At 40.4% G+C, this 24,538-nt stretch overlaps 2 protein-coding genes across 2 annotated transcripts; one reads left to right on the plus strand and one right to left on the minus strand.

Moving 5' to 3' along the window:
* Positions 1 to 2,873: 2,873 nt before the first annotated feature.
* LOC109921276 (zinc finger protein ZFP2-like) lies at positions 2,874 to 15,429 on the minus strand. The gene is made up of 2 exons (XM_020521313.2): positions 15,041 to 15,429; positions 2,874 to 4,799 (listed from the first exon to the last, which is right to left on the minus strand). Exon 2 carries the CDS (start codon positions 4,702 to 4,704, stop codon positions 3,751 to 3,753), a length of 954 nt encoding a protein of 317 aa, XP_020376902.1. The 5' UTR covers positions 4,705 to 4,799; positions 15,041 to 15,429; the 3' UTR covers positions 2,874 to 3,750.
* Positions 15,157 to 17,545, plus strand: LOC109921267 (zinc finger protein 239-like). The gene is made up of 2 exons (XM_048616923.1): positions 15,157 to 15,247; positions 16,423 to 17,545. The coding sequence occupies exon 2, from the start codon at positions 16,769 to 16,771 to the stop codon at positions 17,441 to 17,443; it is 675 nt and encodes a 224-aa protein (XP_048472880.1). The 5' UTR covers positions 15,157 to 15,247; positions 16,423 to 16,768; the 3' UTR covers positions 17,444 to 17,545.
* Positions 17,546 to 24,538: the final 6,993 nt, after the last annotated feature.

Consider the following 24,538-nt stretch of genomic DNA (forward strand, 5'->3'; position numbering starts at 1 on the left):
CGTGAGGGCAACCTTCAGAGCCCTCATGACGTTTCCTGAGGGCGCACGATACAGTCAGAGCAACCTGAAGAGACGGGCTCTCTTAGCGCAACATTTGGGTGCTTTCATTTACCAGCCGAGTAAAAAGGCTTCTTTAAATAAAAAAAGAGTGGGTGGCGCCGAATGTTGCGCTTAGAAATGGGAGAGGAAGGACTGTGTGTGGAAACCTAAGGAGCGCTCAGGAATTCCATCAGCATTTCTGGACAGAGAGAGAGAGACCGAATTCACGTTTCGGGTTAATTAATTTTCATCATTCTACACATACACGTGTTGATGTTAATTTTTGCAAGACCCGAAAGCCTGAATCATCTTTTTAAACTTAATTTTCCAGATTCCGTATTACACGTTTTTGTGGTACGAAGTAAAGCTGCAAAAAACCACAAAACAAAACACTGAAGTCGTTGGGAATAAAACTATTCAGAAAACGCTGGAGAACGAGTACCTGCGAAACACATCATTACCGTTTCAAGTCGCTGTGCTCTTCTTCGAACTGAGGGTACGCAGAATTCCTCCGAAATATCCTTCCATTAATGCCCTTTAGGGGAGGCAACTACCATCCTTATCTGATCTACGTGGAGTCTAGACCTACAGCAATGTGGTTGATTAACTGTCCACTGGGCAATTAAGATGGGCAATAGATGCTGACTTACCCAGCACTGCCCTCATTCCTATGAATGAATATATAAAAGAATTTTTCCCCCGAAATTACCGCCTACATCATTAGCGTCACATCCCAGTTTACCGATTCAATACAACTACTTGTGTGATCGTCTCGCCATCATATGCAACTTTAAAGTGAGTTCTCGATTTGGTCAGCAAATGTGTGGTCATTCTTTCCGGAACTGTCAATCTGGGTTGGAGTCACAACACAGATTATTTTCAAAAACTGGCTCAATGCGATACCTGCTAAAACAACACTTAGGAACTAATCTTTCATGTATGATGAAATAGTTTTTTGGTGAGAATTTTTCTTTTCAAAACCCCCACCCTCACAGCTGGTATTACAGATCTCAAACCCTCATCTTCTCTTCGATTTTTCTCCCTTCCACAATTACTAAGCCTTCTTTACATTCCCACTTCCCTTTCATTACCTTTTTAAAAAATGAGTCTTAACACCAACATTCAAAAATTGCACTGTTGACTTATTTTACTACCATCACTGTGCCTGGTGGTAAATTTCCTACTTACACATCCTAGCCTTGAAACAAATTGTGCTTATTTTGATCTGTACAACCAGAATATGGACACTTAGAGCTAAAGTGCAACAATGTGAATGCTCCTGAAGTTTTCTTGGGAATAGTGACATAGTCATAAAGAATTGGATTTTGTTTGAATAGCAGATTTATATTTTTTCTTGATGTCTTTGAGATACATGATTGATGGGTTGACAAAATAAGGTCCAAAAAAAGTGTTCAGAATATGTCCCATCTTCCTTGCTAAAGTCATAGAGGGCCTTTGTGTCTCCCAAATCCTTGCCTATCTCTCTGCAACTTTACTTTGAACATTAAAAATAAATTTCCATTCCTGACACAGCTTGAAATCATGCCCCAAAGAACAACATCGGTGAATCCAGACCATTATATTACCACCTCCCTTGGTATTTTCTAATCTATTCTCCTCAAGAGCAAAGGAATGGAAAGTATCATCGATAATGCTGTCAGGCGGTACTTACCCAACAATAACTTGCGCTCAGTTAGACTCCTGCCAGCTCAACTTAGGTCCTCATTGCAGACTTTGTCCAAATATGGACAAAAAATAAATCTCTCCTCTAAAGGTGAATTGTGGATGAATTCCTTGATCTCAGAGCAGCATTTAATCTAGGGTGGTATCAAGGAAACCAGCAAAAGTGAAGCCAATGGGAAACCATTCTGGACGGGGGAGCTTTCCACTGGTTCAAGTCATGTTTAGCACAAAGGGAGGTTATTGTTATAGGTGAATTATAGGTGCAACAGAACAGCTCTGAAGGTGTTCCTCAGCTTAACCATAATCACCTGCTTCAACAATGACCTTCCTTCTATCATTAGGTCAATTTCGGATGTCCACTGATGTTTGCACAATGTTGAGCACCATTTGCGACTCCTGAGATATTGAAATAATCGAGGTCCCTATTTACAACTTCTGAACAATATAAAGCCTTGGCTAACTAGTGTTAAGTAAAATGCATGCCAGGCAAGTAACATCTACTACAAAAAGAGGATCTAAACATCACCTCCTGAATTTCAATGCTGTTCCATTTATTCCATTGCTGAATTTCACTTCTATCAGTATCCTGTTTGTGGGGGTGAGTGTGTTTACCACTGACCAGAAACTAAACTGAACTGAACAAGCCATAAATCTACACTTTTCTGGATACTTGCAGCTTCAACATCACTCAAGAAGTTTGAGACCATCCCACTGATTAGCAAATCATGTTTCACAATAATCATTCACTCCTTTCGCCAAAGACACATGGTGGCAACAGTATATTACAGACAAGATGCAATGCAGTAACTGACCAGACATCTTTCAACAGCAACTTCCGAACTCGTACATAGAAAGAAAATTGCAGCAGCTGTGGCAGAGAACCACCTGTAATTTCCCCTAAAACCACACACTGATTTGGAACTGCACTGTCGTTTACTGTTGCTGGATCAAAAACTGGAATGAAAGAATACAGCATGAAAGAAGACTGCTGAATCTAACCTTCTTGAGGGTAGCCAGAGGTGGTCAATAACAGCGAGCCTAGCTGGTGAAGTGTGCATCCAATGAACAAATAAAATGTGCAAACGTTGCTGAATTCCCAATTAATAGCATGATGTGTATGATGTTTTTGATAATTAAAGACACAATGCTACTTTTTGAAGTCAGATTGAGGTTTATATTTAATTAGGTTATTTGAGCAGAGCCCACATCAACATAACAATCCTACTGAGGAAACATGCTGCAGATTTTTCTGTACCTGGAAGTTAAATATCTGTTACACAATTATACCAGTAGCTAACAGGCTCCTGTGAAATTGTACGTCTGTTATTTTAATGCAAACTTCAACCAATAGATATTAAAATAGTAGACTCAACTCTTAACCAACACATTATAAAGTTGCACAATTACCAACAGGTCAATTTTTCAGTTTCAGTGAGGAATAGGTCACAATTTGACATGAAACCATGATCTGATGGCACATGATTCTTTGTTGCTCTTGCAAATTCTAACCACAACTGTAGAAGACCATTTATGTGTGGTTAGGAGCTCTGAACAATGGAAGAGAGGGCTCATGCCACAATCTTAATACGCCTCATGATTAACCAGCACGTGTACTTTGCTATCTGAGCAGTACGATCAATGAAGACCAAATGTGATTTGTGCCTGCTCACTTATTTTCACCTAGTACTTGACTATCACACAACAGAAAATATCCTTTCAACATTTACCTAGTCAAGTCCTCAGGATCCTTGACCCTGAAGGAATGTGTCTAGACTCAATTCCTGTTCCATCCACGTGATCCTTCCCCCATATTGTTCATTTCTAGTTCCAGCCAATTAATGCTAAACACTGGTGGAAAATCAAAATCTTACAGCAATGTGTTCAAAACAATGTTGATCTAATTCACATTTTTAAAGAATCTCCACTATTGGGATTGCTAACATTATCAGAAACAAATCCTAAATGTCACAATGTTCAATTTTGGACTTCATTTACAGCAGTAAAATCAGCACAATCTAAAGTTTGCATTCACTTGTGAACACGCTGGTGTTTCAACAGATTGGATGACACAGTGAATCCTTTCCCACACGTGGAGCAGGTGAATGGCCTCTCACCAGTGTGAACCCGTTGATGTTTCAGTAGGTTAGATGAACAAGTGAATCTCTTCCCACACGTGGAGCAGGAAAAAGGCTTCTCTCCATTGTGAACCCGTTGATGTTTCAGCAGATAGGATGAACAAGCAAATCCTTTCCCACACTCAGAGCACGTAAATGGCCTCTCCCCAGTGTGAACCAGTTGGTGCTTCAGCAGGTAGGATGAACGGCCAAAACCCTTCCCACACACAGAGCAGGTGAATGGTCTCTCGCCAGTGTGAACTCGCTGGTGAGTCACTAGATGCTTTTTGCTTTTAAAGCTCTTCTCACAGTCAGAACACTTAAAAGGTCTCTTATCAGTGTGAACAAGTTGGTGTGTACTGAGCTGGGAAGACTGAGTAAATCCTTTGCCACACACCGGGCAAGTGAATGGCCTCTCCCCAGTATGACTACGTTGGTGTACAGTGAGGTCAGATGATCGCCTGAACCCAGTTCCACAGTGAGTGCACCTGAATGGTCGTTCATCAGTGTGAACACGTTGATGGCACGTAAGTTCCCAGGAACTTTTATAGCACTTTCCACAGTCTGGACATTTAAAAGGTCTTTGGTCAGTGTGAACTCGCCAGTGCTTCCGGAGGGCAGAGAAGTGAGTACACCCCTTACCACACATGGTACAAGTGAACAGTTTCTCCCCAGTGTGCATGCGCTGATGAATTTCCAGCTCAAATGGGTAGCTAAATCCTTTCCCACAGTCCCCACACTTACAGGGTTTCTCGCTGGTGTGGCTGTGCTTGTGTCTTGATAGGCCAGATGATCGGCAGAAGCATCGACCACATATGGAACACATATATGGTTTCTCCCCATTACGACCGGTGCTTTGTGCTTCCATGATGGAATGCTGAAGATATTCAAGTCCTGATCAACTGTGTGATGTGTCAGCAAGGCCTTGAGGTTTCTGTCTGAATGTCCTGTTCTTCTAACACCCTATATCAATTTTAAACAGGAAAAAAGTGTCAAAAGAGAGAATCATCAAAAAGGAATGATCAAGGAATAAGATTAGGCCACTTGGCCCTTCAAGCCTACTCCACCATACAATAACATCATGGCTGATCTGATTTTAATATTCTTGCATATCCCTGATAATCTTTAATCACCTTGGTAAACAAGAATTTATCTAGATTTGCCTTAAAATATTTCGAGACTCTGCATTCACCGGCTTTAGAGAAAGGGAATTCTGACCTTGGAGGGAAAGAAAAGGGTTCCTCATCTCTCATTTAAATGGTCACCGATTTCTTTTTAAACTGTGACCCCTAGTTCTGGATTCACCCACAAGAGGAAATAGGCTTTCACAGCATACAAGCCTAGCCTAGCCAGTCTTTACTTATAAGGTAATCCATTCCTTCCCAGATATGAGTCTAATGAACATTTGCTGAATTGCTTCCATTGCATTAGGATCCTTCTTGTAAGTATGGTGGTCAGTATTGCACACAGTACTTAAGATGCGGGCTCAACAATGTAAAACTGAAGCATAACTTGTGCACTCTTCCATGCAATTCCCCTCGAAATAAAACATGACATTCCATTCGCTTTCTGGATTACTTGCTGCATACCAATCTAAGATTTATGCACCTGGACACCTGTGTCTCGGCACTCTGCAACCTCTCACCATTTAAAGATTATGCTTTTTTTTTTCCCACCAAAATGAACAATTTGACACTTTACCACATTGTACTACAATTTCCAGATTTAATCCCATTCATTTAGCATAGGTATGGCCCTTTGTAGGTTCATGTCCTTTTTCCATCTGTATTATCAGCAAATTTTGTTACCATACTTTTGATCCCTTCATCCAGATCACTTACATAAACTGCAAACAGTTGAGACGCCAGCACCAGCCCCTGTGGAACACTCATGACATCCTGCCAGCCTGAAAGAAACCCCACTTATTCTTACTCTGTGCTTACTGTTAGGAAACTAATCTTCCATCCAAGCCAGTATGTTACCCCTTAGACCAAGAACTTTCTCTTTCCTCAGTTACCTTTAATATAGCACCTTATCATTGTTACTGGAAATCAAACTGCAACCCATACAATTGTTCCCCTTTACTTACAGCTCAAGTTACTTCTTTCAAAGAAATCCAATAAATTAGCAAAACATGATTTCCTTTGACAAATCCATGTTGGCTCTGCATGATTATCTTGAACATATCATAATTTTTTTTAACAACAGCTTTGAACACTTTACCTTGGACAGATGATAAGCTAACTTACCTGTAGTTTCCTGTCTCACTCCCTTTTTGAATGAAATGAATTACATTAGTTAGTTTTCAATCGAAAGGAATCTTCCTTGAATGTAATGAATTTTGTAAAATTAAAACATCCACATTGGGTTGTGGTGCAGTGGTTGTTTCCCTACCTCTGAGCCAAGTAGGCTGGGTCAAGTTCTATCTGCTTCGGAGGTGTGTATAACATTTCTGAACAGGTTGATTAAAAATGTCTAAGAAAAATGTCAACTGGCTACTCCTTTTAAGTCCCAAGGTGAAATCCATTAGGGCTTGGGGACCTGTCAACATGCAGTTCAAACTGCTTGCTCAGAACTATTTCCCTGGTAACTATAACCTTGAGTTAACTATCCTTTACAAATCCAAATTTATAGCTATTTCCAGGATGCTTCTTGTATCCTCTCTAATGAAGACAAATGGAAAATGTGTGTCCGGTTCATCCGTCATCTCTTTATCCTCCATTACCAATTCCCCAGACTCATTTTCGATGGGATCAATACTTACTTTGATAACTCTTCTTTTTAAAATATCTGATGGAAGCATTCTTATCTGCTTTTATATTTTTGTTGAACTTTCTTTTATACACTAATTTTTCCCTCCTTATTAATCTTCTCATATTTTAGTTTTCTTTCATATTCTTCCAATCTTCTGGCCTGGCCCGGCTCTTGTCTTTGCAGAATTATTTTTTCCACTCTGTTCTCAGTTTTATATTATCTGTCTGTCTTTTTTTTAAAATTTCACCATGAATGGCAGGTCCATCCCTTAGAATTTTTTTTTATTGTTGTGGAACGTTCATGGCTTTGTAGAAATCCCCTTGAATGTTTGCCACTGAATGTCTATTGAGCTCTCTCTTAATCTAAATTAGCAAATTACTTTCATTAGTTCTGCTGTCATGCCTTCATACTAGAACTTGTTTAAATTCAGCATAGTCGCCTTGGCCCCACCCTTCTCTCTCCTAAACTGTATGCAAAATTCAATCATATTACAGTCGCTTCTACCCAGTAGGGCTTTCACTATGAAGTCAGTAATTATTCCTAACTCATTGGACAAAACCAGATCTAGCACACCCTGCTTGCTGGTTGATGCCATAACATGCTAGTCTAAGAAACTGTCACAAAACATTCCTCTTTTAGACTAGGACATAACAAGAACTGCAGATGCTGCCTGGCCTGCTGTGCTTCTCCAGCCTCCTCTAGACTACTTTTGTCCATCTAATTTTTCTGGTCTACGAGTAAGTTTATATCCTACATGATAATTGTTATATATTTTTGAGAAGCTGCCATTATTTGTTCTTTGTCCTACCATATGACTACTATTGGGAGCCTATACACACCTCACACAAATGACAATTTGCCTTTATCATTCCTCATCTCTACTCATAGTACTTCTATAATCTTGGTTTCCTGCATTAAGGTAATCCCTCTCTGTTGAGCTAATATAATCTTTAATTAACACAGCTAAATCTCCACCCTTTCCTAGCCTCCTGTCCTTCCTAAATGTCACATACCCTTTAATATTCAGGTCAAATCTAAGGCTGTAGGGGGACCGTCTCAGTTATCACCACTCAATTATACTTATTTACCTCAATTTGTGTGTTTGTTTCAAATGCCACATGCATTCAAATACAGTGCCTTAAGATTTATTCTCTTATTAATTTTGTAATCTCTAGTCATATCTGCTGATTTGCTCTTAGACCTGCACATTCTGCCTCTTCATGTCATTTATTTATATCATTTCCCGCATTAATTCCATCCTCTATTGTATTTTCCTCTCTCTTTGATTCACCATAACTGCTCGTATTTGGTCCTTGCCCCAACTGCTTATATTTAAAAAGGCAATTACAAAAAAGACGAATTAGTGAAAAAAGACAAAGGCACATTGCTGAATTCAGTTCATGTATAATCTGGTATATTGTGACATTGACATCAGATGTGAAGAGGCTATGAAAGTTTTGGATTGTCCTTTTTATATTGCCACCAGCTTAAAATCTCAAACTTTGACTGCAGTGGTGCAAGAAGGTCCATTTCCAAACTCTTAACTTGAGAACTGGCAGTATATGGCAGTTATAGAATCCCTACAGTATGGAGGCAGGCTGCTTGGCCCATCAAGTCCATATCAATCTTCCGAAGAGCATCCCACCCAGAACCAGCCACATTCTATCTCCGTAACCCTGCATTTCCATGGAAGATCCACCTAGCCTGCACAGCCCTGGACACTCTGGGCAATTTAGCATGGCCAATCCACCAGACCACAAGCTTTGCACTGCAGGAGAAAACCACAGCTCCAGGAGGAAACTCACGGAGACACGGGGAAAACGTGCAAACTTCACACAGACAGATGCCTGACGGTGGGATCGAACACAGGTCCCTCACACTGTGAGGCAGCAGTGCTAACCACTGAGACACTGCACTGATCCCATGCTAGCAATAATCAAATCCCTAAAATCCGTCATAAATATTTGCATGTGGTAAAATAGATAAAAGGTTCTACAGAATATTTGTTCTTAATATAACTATTTTATTTATCTTTCTTTAAGGGTTGTTCTGTTTTGCCATTAAGTTTCCTGTACAGTGCCCTTCCAATGCCAGCTTTACATCAGATAATACTGGGTTCTGCTGGGTTGAAAGCATTTGGGGCTAAACCCACAAGATCCACCTCCATGTTCACCACAGCTGAAACTGTTGCAAATCTACACGGCAAGACAAGACCATCTACTGCATCAAATTCTAACAGAAACAGACATTTTCATAACCAGTATGTCAAGACACGACAAGAACAAGGCCTGCCATTGTGAAATACCATAGAGTTTGGAAATGCAAGTTAGCAGAGTGAATGCAAAAGTTGATCAACAGATCAGATAATGTCTGTTGAAAGAAAATAAAACAAAATTAACATTTCAGCGTGGGGACCTTTCTAAACTTTATAGGGCACTAGTCAGACCAGAGCTAGAGTACTGTGAAGAGTCTTGGTTCCCTTATCAAAGGAAAGATACATTGGTACTGCAGGCAGCCCAAAAAAGTTCACTAAATTAATCCGAAGTATGGAGGAATTTTCTTATGAGATGTTGAGTGGATTAGACTTGTACATAGAAACATGGAATATAGAGGAGTAGGCCATTATTCAAAATCATTGTGACTGATCATCCAACTTAGTACTCTATTTTCATTTTCTCTTCCATAACCTTTGATCCCTTTAGTTCTACGGACGATATTGATACTTCTTTTGAAAGTTTAACGTTTTGGCCTCAACAATTTTCTGTGGCTTAGAATTCCATATGCTCGCCACTCTCTGGGTGAACAAATTTCTCCTTATCTCAGTTCTAAATGGTTTACCCCATATTCCTAAAACTGTGATCTCTGATTCTGGACTCCCCAGTCATCGAGAATTTCTATCCCGCATCTACCCTATTTAAACATGTTAGAATTTTAGGTGTTTCTGTGAAATTCCTCCATCATTCATCTAAACTTGAATGAATATAGTACTACTTAGTCTGGTTTCTCTCCATATCTCATTCCTACCATCCCAGGAATCAGTCTGGCAAACTTCTTTGCACTCCCTCAAATACCAGAACATCCTAGACCAAAAAAACTGCACACCATATTCTAAGTGTGGTCTTACCAATGTCCAGTACAGTTGCAGCATGACATCCCTGTTCCTGTACTTGAACTCTCTTGGTAAATCCTAAAGCTAACATATCATCTGCCTTCTTCACCACTTCCTGAACCTGCATGGTTACATTCAATGAATGATGCATGATAACATTCGAGTCTCATTGCACAAGGTCTCGATCCCCAATTTATCATCATTCACATAGCAATCTGCCTGCCTGTTTTTTCAACAAATGTGGATAACCTCATATTTATCAACAGTATGCTGCATCTGCCATGTATTTGCCCACTTACATAACATGTACAAATTAAGCTGGTCTGTATCCTCCTCAAAGCATACACTCCCACCCAGCTTTGTGTGATCTACAAACCTGAGATGTGACACAAAGTTTCCTTGTCTATATTAATGGTACACATTCTGAAAAGCTAGGATCAAAGCATTAATCCATACAAAACTCATTGGCATTTAGAACAATGAAGGAAGACTTTACTGAAACACTCTTAGGCGGCTTTACAGGTTAGATCTCCATTGTCCTAAGGGACCATTGTGCTACACTCTCCTTAAAGAGAAACTTCTGATGGTTTAAACCTAATGGTCAACACTCCTCAGTTGAGATCAAGAAGGGGAGTCCTTCACGGTAGAGATTGGTTGTTAAGTTGTCTGAATGGCTGGTCTGCAATTCATAGTGATGTCAAAAGTATGCAATAAATTCCTGCAGCGGCTGAGCAGAAGTAGATCTGTAATCTACGAAGACAACGGTGACATTAGTTTACTTTCATGGTAACCTCAGCCCAATGGGAATTGAATTGCATCACAAATCAGTCATCCAATCAACTTAGCTAACTGACCAGAGGGTAGATACAGAGAAGTTGATTCCCTTGAGAGAGTGTTGAGACATCATCTCAAAATAACAGATTGCCCATTTAAGATGGAGACGAGGAGGATCCTCATCCCTCACTACCACAAGACGGTGAACTTGTGGAATTCTTTACTACCAGAAGTTTTTTTGAGGCCCAATTAAGGTTAAGATAGTCAGATTCATAATTATCAATGGAATAAAAAGTTACAATGTTCAGGAGTCTAAAATGGTGGACCGAGAGTAGCATGGATCTTGCAACTGTTCCTGAGATTGCAGTCTTATTTCTGGATTTACTTCTAGATTTCTGACAGTTATAACATTTCAGAAATATAAAATTTTTAATTTTGATTCATTTGTGATTCTTTAGTTGTCAAAAATGCAAAAAAAACATGTTTTTTTTTCTAATGGGGTTGTGTTAACGGCAATTTCGGAAAGGCCTACACATATCTTACTGGTAGATGTCTTACAGTTATCACATTTCAGTAGTATGAGATTTTTATGATGATTCATTTTTGGTTCTTTTATAGTCCAAAATGCAACAAAAAAAGAAAAAAAAAGCACAAGCTTGTCTTACAAGCAGAGTTCTGTTAACAGATCTTTTGAAGAGGCCAACATGTGGTCAACTCTATTTTTATTCTCTAAAATTATATGTGTAGAATTAGGATTCTTTTTAAACAGAGTTATATTTATGGAGTTTTTGTAGAGGCCTACCTGTGGACAGCACTCTGGAGCGAGTTCTTTTTTGATCAGAAGATTGAAAGCTGTCTGCTGGATCAGTTGAAGAAGAGTTGTTTTTTCAAATTCCATTATTCAGTTAACTGATTGATTTTATTTAAGATTAGTATATTTGTTTATTTTTAAATTTCTTACTTTTGGCATGCTTAATATTCATTCTTTGGGTAAGGAAAGGTAGTTTATTTTACATATAAAGTGCTATTGTAAGCTGCTTACTTTTAAGCATAAGGACGTTGAGGGCATACAAGAGACAGAGTTAGATGGCTAGTAGATTAAGAGAAATGATTACATAGCAGGATCAGTCAAATAGACAGGCAACTGTCAGGAAAAGGTAAGAAGGTAATTCAGAAGTCTCCTGTGTCTATTCCTCTGTCAAACAGATACTCAGTTTTGGGTATAATGGAAAAGGATAGTCTGTCAAAGGAAAATAGAAGAGACAGTCATATCTTGGGCACTAAGACTGAATCTTATGTTTGGTGGTGTTTGGCAAAATTTAAAAGAATAATTATAGGACACTATAATTAATAATTATAGGACACTCTCCTGTCAATAACACAGACAGGAGAATCTGAGGAAGTGAGCATGAATGTAGGATAGTATCTTGCTTTCCTAGTACCAGAATTAAGGATGTCTCAAAATGTTTGAAGCATATTGTTAAAGGGGAGAGTGAGAAACTGGAAATTATTGTACACATTGTTAGGAATAACATATTTAGGGGACATGGGAGAGTTTAGGTCCAGGGTGGTACATTGAAGTGGCAGGCAACAGGTAGTTCAGGGTCTTTTTTGCGGGCAGAACGTAGATGTTCTGCGAAGCAGTCGCCAAGTCTACGCACCACCCTGCTCCCTGACCAACATCTCTGTCTCTGGTTTGCTGCAGTGTTCCAGTGAAGCCCAACGCAAACTGGAGGAACAACACCTCATTTTCCACTTGGGTACCCTACAGCCCTCCAGATTCAATACTGAGTTCAATAATTTTAGGACCTAAATTCTCCCATGTCCCAGCCCACCACCCCACATACCAGGTCTTGTCACCACATAGTCTGCCATTACACACCCACTGTTGTTAGTTACTAACAGTCCCCATTAACAACTATTCACCCTCCCAGCCTGATCGTGAGCAACTCCTTTGTCTGTCCAACTGTCTTTCTCTCTCTTTGGGCTCTATCCTATCGTTTACTCCCTACCCCACCCACCTCCCTATTTTCTGCATATAAACTGACGTTTTCCCAGTCACTATCAGTTCTGAGGAAGGGTCACCGGACTTGAAACATTAACTCTGTTTTCTCCTTCACAGATACTGCCAGACCTGCTGAGCTTTTCCAGCAACTTTGTTTTTGTTCCTGATTTACAGCATCCGCAGTTCTTTTGGTTTTTAAATAAATTTTGATGTTTTGAAAACAGTTCACATCACAGAAGAGGAGTTGCTGGAGTTTTTAGAAAATATAAACATGAATAAATCTCTGGAATCTAGTCTAGTGTAATCTAGACGTTCAGGAAAAAATTGCAGGGCTCCTTGCAGAAATATTCATATCATATATAACTACTGGGGAGTGGCTGACTTTGTGCCTTTGTTTAAGAAGCAATGCAAGGAGAAACCCGGGAACTATGAACCTGGGAGTCTGACTTCAGTGGTGGGTAAATTGTTGAAGGCGATTCTGAAAGATAGGATTTACATGCACTTAGAGAGGCAAGGAATCATTAGGGAGAGTGAACGTGGTTTTGTGCGAGGGAAATGGTGTCTCACAAACTTGATTGAGGTTTTTGAGGAAGTAACCAAGATGACTGATGAGGGCATTGTTTGTATGGACTTTAGTGAAGCCTTTGACAAAGTTCCACATTGTAGACTAATTAGTAAAATTAGATCATATGGGATTCAAAATGAGCTTGCCAATTGGAAACAAAATTGGCCTAATAGCAGGAGACACAGAGTGATGGAGAAGGGTTCTTTTTGGACTGGAGCCCTGTGACCAGTGGTGTTCTTCAGTGCTGGATCCACTTTTGTTTGTCATTTTTATAAATCATTTAGACGAGAATATAGAAGGCATGGTTAGTAAGGTTGTGAATGACACCAAAATTAGTATAATAATGGACATTGAAGAATGTTATTTAAAATTACAAAGAGATCTTGATCAATTGGATAAATGCACTGAAGAGTGGCAAATGGAGTTTAATTTGCATAATTGTGAGGTATTGCATTTTGGTAAAACAAACAAGGGCTGGACTTATACAATTAATGGGAGGGCCTTGGGTAGTGTTGTAGAACAGAGAGACCTAGGGGTTCACACATGTAATCCTTCAGAGTTTGTGTCACATATGGATTGGGTCCTTAAAAAGGCATTTAGCATGCTTGCCTTCTTTGCTGAAACCTTTGATTTGGGATGTCGTTTTGAGGCTGTACAGGATGTTGGTGAGGTCTTTTCTGCAGTATCATGTCTAGTTCTGGTTACCCTGTTGTAAGAAGGACTTAAGCTGGAGAGGATTCAGAAGAGTTTTAGCATGAAGTTGTTAGGAATGGACGGTTTGAGTTATAACGAGAAGCTGGATAGACTGATTTTTTTCACTGGAGCGTAGGAGGTTGAGGCGTGATCTTATAGAGTTTTATAAAATCATGAAGGGTACAGATAAATTGAATTGTAGGTGTCTTTTCCCTAGCTTGGGTGACTTCAAGGCTAGGAGGTATATTTTTAAGGTGCGAGAAGAAAAATTAAAAAACAGACATGCGGGGCCTTTTTTCTTTACACAGAGGTTCAAGTGTGAAATGAGCATCCAGAGGAACTGTGGATGCTGCATAGTTACAATGTTTAAAAGACATTTAATAAGTACATAAATAAGAAATGTTTGGAGGGACTTGGGCTAAGTGTAGGGACGGAGGACTAGTTTAGTTTGGGATTATGGTCAGCATGGACTAGTTGGACCGAAGACTCTGTTTCTGTGCTGTATGACTCTTATAGAGAGTTATGCAGATAAGGGTGGAAAGTGGTGTTAAGGATTATTAGCTCAGTCATGATCTCACTGAATGGTAAAATGCACTCAGTGGGCTGAAATGCATAGATTTTAAGTGCCAGAGACAGCTGCAAAAATAGTCAAGAGCCTAATGGAATGCTGGCCTTTATATCAAGAGAAATGGAGTATAACAACATGGAAGTTATGCTGCAGCTGTACAAAACCCCATTTAGAGTAGTAAGAGCAGGTCTGGGCACCAGACCTTAGGGAGGCAAATTGGCTTTGAAAGGAGTACAATGTAGGTTTACAAGAATGATACCTGGACTGCACGGGTTAAGTTATGAAGAGCAATTATACAAATTAGGCCTGCTTTCCCTAGAATTTTAAAGGATAATTGCAGTCTTCAAAATATAACAGGAAAAGAAAAACAGTGGCTACATTATTTCCAAGGTTAGGGATTTTAGAATAAGGAGCGCAGTCTAAAAATTAGGGCCAGAACATTCAGGAGAAACGTTAGGAAGCACTTCATAGACAAAAGATGACAGAGTTTTGAAACTCCATTCCAAAAATGGCAATGGGTGCTGGTTCACTTGTTAGGTTTAAATCCGAGAGATTTTCTTTTTGTGAAGCAAAGTTATCAAGGACCCTGGGCTAAACGGAGTGAGGCCACAGATCACCCACGATCTCACTAAATGGAGGAACTAAGCTTAAGGAGCTGAACGATCTACACCTGTCCCTCATGGCCCAAACCTGCTCCTAGGTCTTACGGTCGTGAGGCCTGCACCAGAACACTTACCGCCTAGAAGGTGCGGCTGAGGCAGCAGCAGGAGTTCCATAATTCCCACCATGCTCCGCGCCACTGAAATCGCTCTATCCAAAAGGCGTTCGTTCCCCTGCCCGCTGACTGCGCATGTTCGACATGGGCCGGACGCGGGGCACTCTGGGCGTCCTCTTTGTCGCGCGATTGGGACTCGGTGGAAACCGGAGCAGACAGCCACCCACGGTGGGTAGGGAGGGGGCAAGGCGAGGCGTGGCACCGGCTGCTTCACCGCGCTCCTCACCCGTGGTGGACCCTTCTTCGTCCGTACGCTGCACGCTCAGGGCCCGGCGGCTCCGGTCCGAGACCGCAGAGCCGAACTCAGTCTCACCCAAACCGCGCTCGCGTCCGCTCAGCTTCCTGGCGCCACTCCGCGCATGCTCCTCGCCTGCATCTCCGCTTCAGGGGCGGGGTCACATTTGCGCCTGCGCGTTACTGCGTTTCTGATCGGCAAGATCGTATTTATTCACGCATGGCCTTCTGGGTAGTACACAGCGCCATTTGCACTTTCTAGGGCTCAATTAAAATTAATGCTTTTCCTAGATTAGAAAATTCGAGTGAGTTGAAGTAGTAACTTTTTCAGTCCTACTCCAAATTAGTATTAAAAAACGTTTTAAAAATCAACGAAATATTAATGGTGAGTTTCACTTGCCACAGGACCTAAAAGATGAAACAGGTCATTCAGCCCAGCGACTCTGTTCTGCCACTCAGTCAGCTCATGAAATCATCGACTTTAAATCATTATCTTCAATCGTGCTTACCCCGTTGCATTTCCAACTCAATTCCTGGGGTCTTGTTTTTCTTGCATTGAATCTCATCTGTTGATAGAACATTGGTGATTGTTGGTTAATTTTCTTGTACACCTTCAGCAAGACAGTCCGAAGGCATAAGAGCCAGGGCGAAGCATGTACTTGAGATGCAGAAACTGATTCAGTCAGATAGATGAGTGAGTTTAAAAAAAAAACCCTGATCCATTCTTTATTTTCTTCAGTTGGTTTAGATTTGTTTTGTTTAGTGATTGGATTTTCTTGTGTTCCTATTGTAAAGTTGTCTTTTCACAGCTACCAGCTAAGAACAGCTTTCCAACACTCACTGTGGGTGTTCATGCAGGTGAGTATGTATGAATATGGGAACTGAAGAACTTATGCTAACTCAAATTAGCACCCTAAGGAGAGGGGAAAAAAGTATTTACAATGACATGGTGGGTTTGAATTTCAACTCAGTTCGGAGGAAAGTTTAAGTGGAAACGGAATTTACAGTTTTGGGCTTAGGAGAAGAAACAATGTTTTGCAAAATGTGGAATTGTCTGATCTGTTGTCTATCTTATACTTACCGTGATAGTTTGTAAACTAATTTTACAGGATATTAAAATGTTGCAGTCTGCTGAAGGCATACTTAATGGATGCATCACACCAGGATCTGGAAGAGCCATTCGATCTATTAGGGCCTGAATATCATTGGCAATTGAGATTGTGAAGTGAATATTTGCCTGTGAGTTTTTGGGAAAATATTTTAAATATCTATGTGACTTGAAAAGTACTGAGACATAAATGCCAGAGTCAGGGTATTCAAGCAAACTGACTGTGAAAAGAGACTTAATCACCTTGATATTGCACTATTCATAGTGGGGACAAACTGCATGTATGTTCTGTGTGGATAGGTTTTGACTGATTACTCAACCTGGAGAAACATAAGGGCACATACATAATGGAGAAACCATGGAAATGCGGAGACTGTGGAAAGGGATTCAATTATCCCTCCAAGTTAGAAACTCATCGGCGCAGTCACACTGGGGAGAGGCCATTCACTTGCTCCCTGTGTGGGAAGGGATTCACAGAGTTATCCAAGCTTCATGTACATGTGCGAGTTCACAGTGGGGAGAGGCCGTTCACCTGCTCCATGTGTGAGAAGGGATTCACTCAGTTATCCACCCTGCTGGCGCACCAGAGAGTTCACACTGATAAACGACCTTTTAAATGTTGTGAATGTGAGAAGAGCTTTAAAAGCACAAGTGAAGTGCTGACACACCAACGCACTCATTCTGGGGAGAGACCATTCATTTGCTCAGTATGTGGAAAGGGATTTACTCAGTCATGCTCCCTAATGAGACATCAGCGAGTTCACACAGGAGAGAGACCATTCAGCTGCTCTGTTTGTGGGAAGGCATTCAGTCACTCATCGACTCTACTGAAGCACCAGCTAGTTCACACTGGAGAGAGGCCATTTATCTGCTCTGTGTGTGAGAAGGGATTCACTCGTTCATCCAACCTACTGATCCACCAGCGAGTTCACACTGGGGAGAAACCATTCACTTGTTCCATGTGTGGAAAGGGATTTGCTCAGTCACAGCATCTACTGAGACATCAGCGACTTCACATATGACACTGTATTTTAATTGTGCTCTTAACTATGTTATTTGTTTCTACTGCTGGAATTCACTATAACTGGTCTGATGTTCAATGCACTGAAAATCTGTCAAATAAATCACCTGAAATCGAAGCATGCTATGTTCTTTATCTTTCCAAGATCAGATAAACCTAATTAATAAAAAGAACATGACATTCTGGAAAAGCTCAATAAGTTAATCAACATTTGTAAATAAAAAGTTAATTTTTAAAGTCTGCAATCATTCATGAGAATTGAGAAAAAATAGACATATAGTCGGTTTTGAGCAAGAATTGGGTGGATAGATGTTGGTCTGTGAAGGGGCTAAATGACAGGAGAGCTTGAAGGGGAAAAAAAAAAGTTAGTCTTACAGGTCCAACAGACAAGAGAAGAAACATATGCCGAGGGCAGGTATGCTGTTAATTGAACGCAAAAGAAAAATACACAAACCAAAGCAAATCATTAAAAGGAAATAAAAATTGATGCTCAGATTTAACTTGTAATTGTTTGACTCAATATTGACTCCTGAAATCTGAAATATGCCTAATCAAAGTACGAGGTACTGTTTTTCACGTTTACATAAATATTGGAACAATGCCGAGACTGAGGACAGAATTGCCAGTGTGAGAGCAAATTGGAGACTAAAAATTACATGCCATTGCAATTTGTTGGACGTGTTTATCTGCTGAATAAAATGTTCAGCAGGGAGTTCATTCAATCTCTGCATTTTATGTTCCCAATGCAGAAGTGCCCATATTGAGACAGTGAATGTCCTAAACTAACTTGAAACACATTCAACTAAATATCTTTTTGTTAACTTGGAAAATGGCTTATGGTCTTAGATGGTGGTGAGAGAAGAGGTAAAATGACAGGTGTTATGTTTCCTGTGCTTGTGCAAAAGAAAACTCTGTGGAAAGGATGGACTACTGCGATAATGCCTTTTTTTCCCCAAGTTCCAAAACAATGCAACGGCTTATGAAAGATTAATTACTGCTCCTAGAATTCGAGGAAATCAACTCCAACATTGAAAATACCTCAAGAAAGGAACAGCTCTTAAAGCCACAAATTTTTCCTGTCCTTCATGGAAAACAGAGACAACTAGACATTTGGATACAGAACTGGCCCGAAGGTAGAAAACAGAGGCTACTCTGAGTAGAAGCAGGTGGAATTTAAGTTAGATAAATTTGAGGTACTGCACTTTGGAAAGGTAAATCAGGGCAGGCCTGATACACTTAATTTTAAGGTCATAGCGGTGTTGCTGAACGAAGAGAACTTAGACTGCAGATAGGAGTGGAGTCGCAGGTAGGTAGGATAGTGAAGAAGGTGTTTGATGTGCATGCATTTATTGGCCAGTATATTGAGGACAACAGCAGGGCGATGGTGGTACGGTGGTGAGCATAGCTGCTTCCCAAGCAGTTGATCCGGATCAGATTCGGGCGGCACAGAGGCTCAGTGGTTAGCACTGCTGCCTCACAGTGCGAGGGACTCAGGTCCAATTCCACCATCGGATGACTGTCTGTGCGGAGTTTGCACATTCTCCCCGTGTCTGCGTGGGTTTCCTCTGGATGCTCTGGTTTCCTCCCACAGTCCAAAGATGTGCAGGCTAGGTGGATTGGCGATTCTAAATTGCCTGTAGTGTTCAGGGATGCGTAGATTAAGTGGGTTATGTGGGATGGGTCTAGGGGGATGCTCTGATGATCGGTGTGGACTTGTTGGGCCAAGGGCCTGTTTCAACACTGTAGGGATTCTATTCTATGATCTACAAATTTTGAAGGTCATGTTGCGGCTGCACAGGACATTGGTGAGGCCACTTTTGGAATACTTCGTGCAATTCTGGTCTCTTTGCTATAAGAAGGAAGTTGTGAAACTTGAAAGGATTCAGAAAAGATTTACAAGGATGTTGCCATGGTTGGAGGGTTTGAGCCAAAGGAAGAGGCTGAATAGGCTGGGGCTATTTTACTTCGAGTGTTGAAGGCTGAGCAGTGACTTTATAAAGGTCATGACATTGATAGGTGAGTAGCCAAGGTCTTTTTTCCCAGCGTGGGGGAGTCAAAAACTAGAAGAAATAGGTGAGAAAGGGAAGATTTGAAAAGGATCTAAGGGGCATTTTTTTTTTCAAACTGACGGTGGTGCATGTATGGAAAGAACTGCCAGAGGAAGTGGTGGAAGCTATTACAATTACAACATTTAAAAGGCATCTGGATAATTAAATGAATAAGAGAAGTTCGGAGAGATATGGGTCAAATGCTGGCAAACTGAACGAGATGAAGTTACAATATCTGGTCACCATGGACGAGTTGGACTGAAGAGACTGTTTCCATGCTGTACAGCGCTATGGTTCTATGACTCGATAACAGAGGAATACAGCAGAAATGTCGTATAAGGATTTCTTCCCTTTTACTTCTGAAAGGGCAGGAGAGGGATTATGTGCTCGATGTGTTAAGAACCAGACCAAAACCCCTCAAATATATCAAGGAGATAGCCTAGACACTAACTTTTATCTTATTTAAAGGCAAGTGTAATGTTCTGTGTTCCAAATGTAATTTGATTATTTACACTACTTCCACTTTAAGCAAAAAAAAACCACTTTATTCTTACCCTACAGTTAAATACAAACAAAATAAAGAAGATTTGGTATAACTTTAACTCCGTTGGAACACTTAACAGAATAATCGTTGATTTAACTACTAAACAACAAATTTAGTAAAATTGATTCAACTATAGAAGTTGCTGGAAAAGCTCTGCAGATCTGGCAGCACCTGTGGAAAGAAATCAGAGTTAACATTTTGGGTTCAGTGAGCCTTCTTTCTCATCGTCTTCTTGCAAGAGCACAGCAACGATAGCCATATCACTCACATTGACAGCCAGTTTGAATGGCTTTGCATAATTAGGTGTGGTTAACACTGGAACAATGTTAACACAGCTTTCATGCTGTCAAATGCCTTCTGACATTCCTCTATTCACTAAACATTTCTGCACACCACGCAACTAAAATTTGGTACAAATTATTGAAAGAAACCACTCAGCCTAAGGAATTGTATTAATTCCCTCTTTGTCAATGCTTTGGGAAGCTATCCAATAACTTTTGTTTTTACATCCAGTGGGGCTATCTGTCTACATCCAATAGTATGGCCAATAAATGTGACTTAGGCTTTTGTGAACTCACTGTCAGACAGGTTTATCACCAAGCCCGCCTTCTGAAGTCAAGTAAATAATTCCAATAGATGCTGCAAATATACATTCCATATGTGACTAAAAATTACTAGACCATCCATGTGGACTACACAACTGAGTAATCTCGAAGTGAATTTATTAGTTCGTCTTTGAAATGTAGCTGGCACAGTTTTCATACCAAGTTGCACAACTTTAAACTGGTGTCGTGAAAGCTGAAATTTCCTTCACAGTCTCAGCTAAACGAACCTCTGAGTAATTCGAGCTTTAAAGTATAAGTTGCTTGTCCCATCTGCTCAATACAGTCTTCCACATTTGGAATAGGATACGAATCAGATTTTGTAAGTGCATTGATTTTGTGGAAATCAATACATAAACGTTGGGTACCATGTGGTTTTGGCACCAACACTATGGGTGACCTCCATTCGCTGCATCTCACTTCGATTACATCGTTTTGAGCATGCTGTCAATCTCTTTTTGAACCTATGCCAATTTTAGAGGGTTAAGTCTATAAGGATGTTCCTTAATTGTAACATCATTTCATGTATATGCATCATCCATAATCATGTTAGTACTTTCCAAGTTATTTCTCCATATCTCTCCATGTGATTGTAATAACCCTTTCAGTTCATTTCGATTGTCCTCTGGAAGGTAACTCAATAATTTATCACAGTATTGAGAACGTTCTGAGAAGTGACACACGTTAAATCGGTTTCTCTTTCCGAAAATACCGCAGGAACTAATGCGCATTTCCATTTTATTTAGATTTTCAGCGTGTGTAGTACTTTGCCCGTGTGAGAAGCTGAAAGATATCTGACGATGCTTTTGAAAAGATGTTCGATTCTGACTCAAAACTTATAGCCTCTGGAAAACCGTTTAGGACTATTGATGGGCAGACAAAAAAACAAACTTTCAGAGGAACAGGGTAAAAAAGCTTGGCGCGAGCGTTTATTTTATGTTCTGGCCTCAGGACCGCATTTCCCAGAGTATTCAGGGCAATGGCAATAGCTTCAAAACTGAAGTCAGTTGTCTAAAGCAAGTAGCTTAAGCTGTGGACGCAAACATTCGAATTAGGAGCAGGTGTAGTGTATTCATCCCCTCAAGCTTGCTTGTCCATTCACTGATATCCATGGCGCATCTGATTATCGCTTCAACCGCACATTCCACCTAGCTGCCATAAATTTTGACCCCCTTGTTACTGAAAAATCCAGCTACTCATTTTTAAAATAAAGAAACACAAACAATCATGACTCTGTCTCCAACTAAGCGTGCTAAAGAATTCTACAAAACCTCACCACCCTTTCACAGAGAAACAACAATCTCCTCGTCTCCGGCTTAAATGAAAATATTTTTCTTTTTTAAAAAAAAACTATATCTTCTGGTTCTAATTTATCACACAAGGAGTCATACTCTCAGCATCAACCTCGTAAAGTCCCCTAAGGATGTTATATATTTTGATGGTGACAAGGTAGCCACAGAGTAGGACGGTCTACCCGGAGTTCCTCTGCTCCGTCTGCTCATTTTCCTTTCTATTTTCTCTATTTTAGCAGTTCCTGAGCAGTTCGAGGGGAAACGAGTCCCGGAACAACGTGTGGAGAAGCAGTCACTGAGCAGCGGGAGGGGAAGCGAGCCCCATTGAGCGAAATATACCTTGTTGTAGCTGAGTGCCAGTGAGGAGCGTTCTGGAGGCTGGAGAGGAGCGGGAAAGTTGTTGGACTTGGGCCTGGCGGGGCGGTCAGATACGTGCTGAGCTGCTGCTATTTGAAACTCTTTACCGGACTATAATGTCAATCCTATGTTATAACTATCTTATTTCTATTTCATTTTTACGCACTGTAAGTAATGCTACTACTTTTCCTTTTATTCCTTTTTGTAACTTTTGTAACTAGGCACTTGTACCTAAGATTGCGCCATCAGAGGCAACCATTGTAAAACAAAACTTTTCACTGTACTTCTGTGCTGGTGTACACGTGACAATAAAGGGTCTTCTTCTAAAAAGATCATTCCATTCTTCTAAATCTTAATGGATGCAGACAAATGATGCGTTCGTCTTCATAGCGAAATGATTCAGGTACAGGAACAGCATGCTATTCTGGATGACAGGACTAACCACTGGATCAGGTAGGACGACATTCACTGGAGGCTTGGAGAATGAGTTGTGTGGGAAGGAAATCTAATAGAAACTTGTAAAATTCTAGCAGTATCAGGGTAAATGTAGAAAGGATTTTACAAAAGATCAGATAGTCCCAAATTCAGGGGATGCATATAAGGACACAAAAAAGGCAAATAAGGACTACGTTGAGGCAACATTTCTTCACCCAGAGAGTCGTGAGTCTATGGAATTGAGACCATTGAGACTAAAACAAAGAACATTATCAAAAATAGTTAGATATAGTTATTATGTCGAAAGGGATCAAAGCATAAGGGGAGAAAGTTGGAACATAGTGTTGCGTTGGATGATCATCGATGATCATATTGAGTGATGGAACAGACTCGAAGGGTAAAATGTTCCTGTGATTCTAATTGCTCACAAAAGGTGCCAGTCAACTTGGCTCTGGCAAAGTTATGTCGTGATTTGTTACAGACATTTGTGATGCCCCTTTTCAGAGTTACAGAGTCAGAGAGTCATATGGCATAGAAACAGACACTTCAATCCAACCAGTCCATGTTGAACATAATCCCAAAATAAATGAGTCCCACCTGCATGCTCCTGGCCCATATCCCTCCAAACCTTTCTTATTCATGTATCTATCCAACTGTCTTTTAAACGTTGTAATTGTACCCGCATCCATTACTTCCTCAGGAAGTTCATTCTACACACGAATCATCCACTGTGTAAATTTATGTCTTTTTGCAATTTATCTCCTCTCACGTTAAAAATGTTCCCCATCGTCTTGAAATCCCTTATTCTAGGGAAAAGACAGCTATCATTAACACTATCTATACCTCTCATTATTTTATAAATTTCTATAAGGTCGCCTCTCAACCTCCTACCCTCTAGTGAAAAAAGTCCCAGCCTATTCCATCCTTTCTTTATAACTCAAACCTTCCATACTCAAAAGACTAAGCAATGAAGGCAAACGTGCCAAACACCTTCTTAACCATCCTGTCTACAGGTGATGCAAACTTCAAATCATTATGTACCTTCATCCCTATGTCCCTCTGTTAAGGATACAACTAGAGGAAGTCTGTCAATGTGACTGTAAAAATGTATCACAAACTATGAGATGGGTCCAGAGTGATGACTTGGACTCTGGAGGTGAAGCCTGTGCGAAACAATGGTGAGGAAAGTCTTAAGATATAAAAAGAGTTGATCTATTACGACTGGACATCTAAGGACTCTGGCTTAGCTATCAATATTGTGTGTGATCTCAACAAACATGGTGCGCTTGTACAGAATATTTTTGAGGCCACTTTTCGAGTCCTGTGTACAGTTCTGATCGCACAGCTATAGGGAGAATATTACTAAATTCAAAATTGCACAGAAAAGTGCACGCTGCTGTGCAGAGGGACATTGGTGTCCTTGTGCATGAATCACAAAAACAAAACAAATTGGTCTGCAGATGGAACAGGAATCGAAAAGGCAAATGAAATATTATTCTTCATTGCTACAGCAATGAGGGTTAAAATAGAAAGGTTACGCTGCAGCTGTATAGGGTGCTAATGAGGCCACAGTGTACAGTTTTTGTCTCCTTAATTGAGAAAGGAGTTTCTGGCACTGGAGGGATGCAGAGGAGGTTCACAAGGTTGATTCTGGAATTGGCAGGGTTGGTTTATGAGGAAAGGTTGAGTACACTGGGACTATCCTCATTGGAACTGAGAAGAATGAGGGGGGATATTATAGAAACTTGTAAAAGTATAACGGGAACAGACGAGATAGAAGCAGGGACGTTGTTTCCACTGGCGGGTGAAACTCGAACG

The sequence above is a fragment of the Rhincodon typus genome, chromosome 35 (genome assembly GCF_021869965.1).
Source record: "Rhincodon typus isolate 14 chromosome 35, sRhiTyp1.1, whole genome shotgun sequence".
Taxonomy (NCBI): domain Eukaryota; kingdom Metazoa; phylum Chordata; class Chondrichthyes; order Orectolobiformes; family Rhincodontidae; genus Rhincodon; species Rhincodon typus.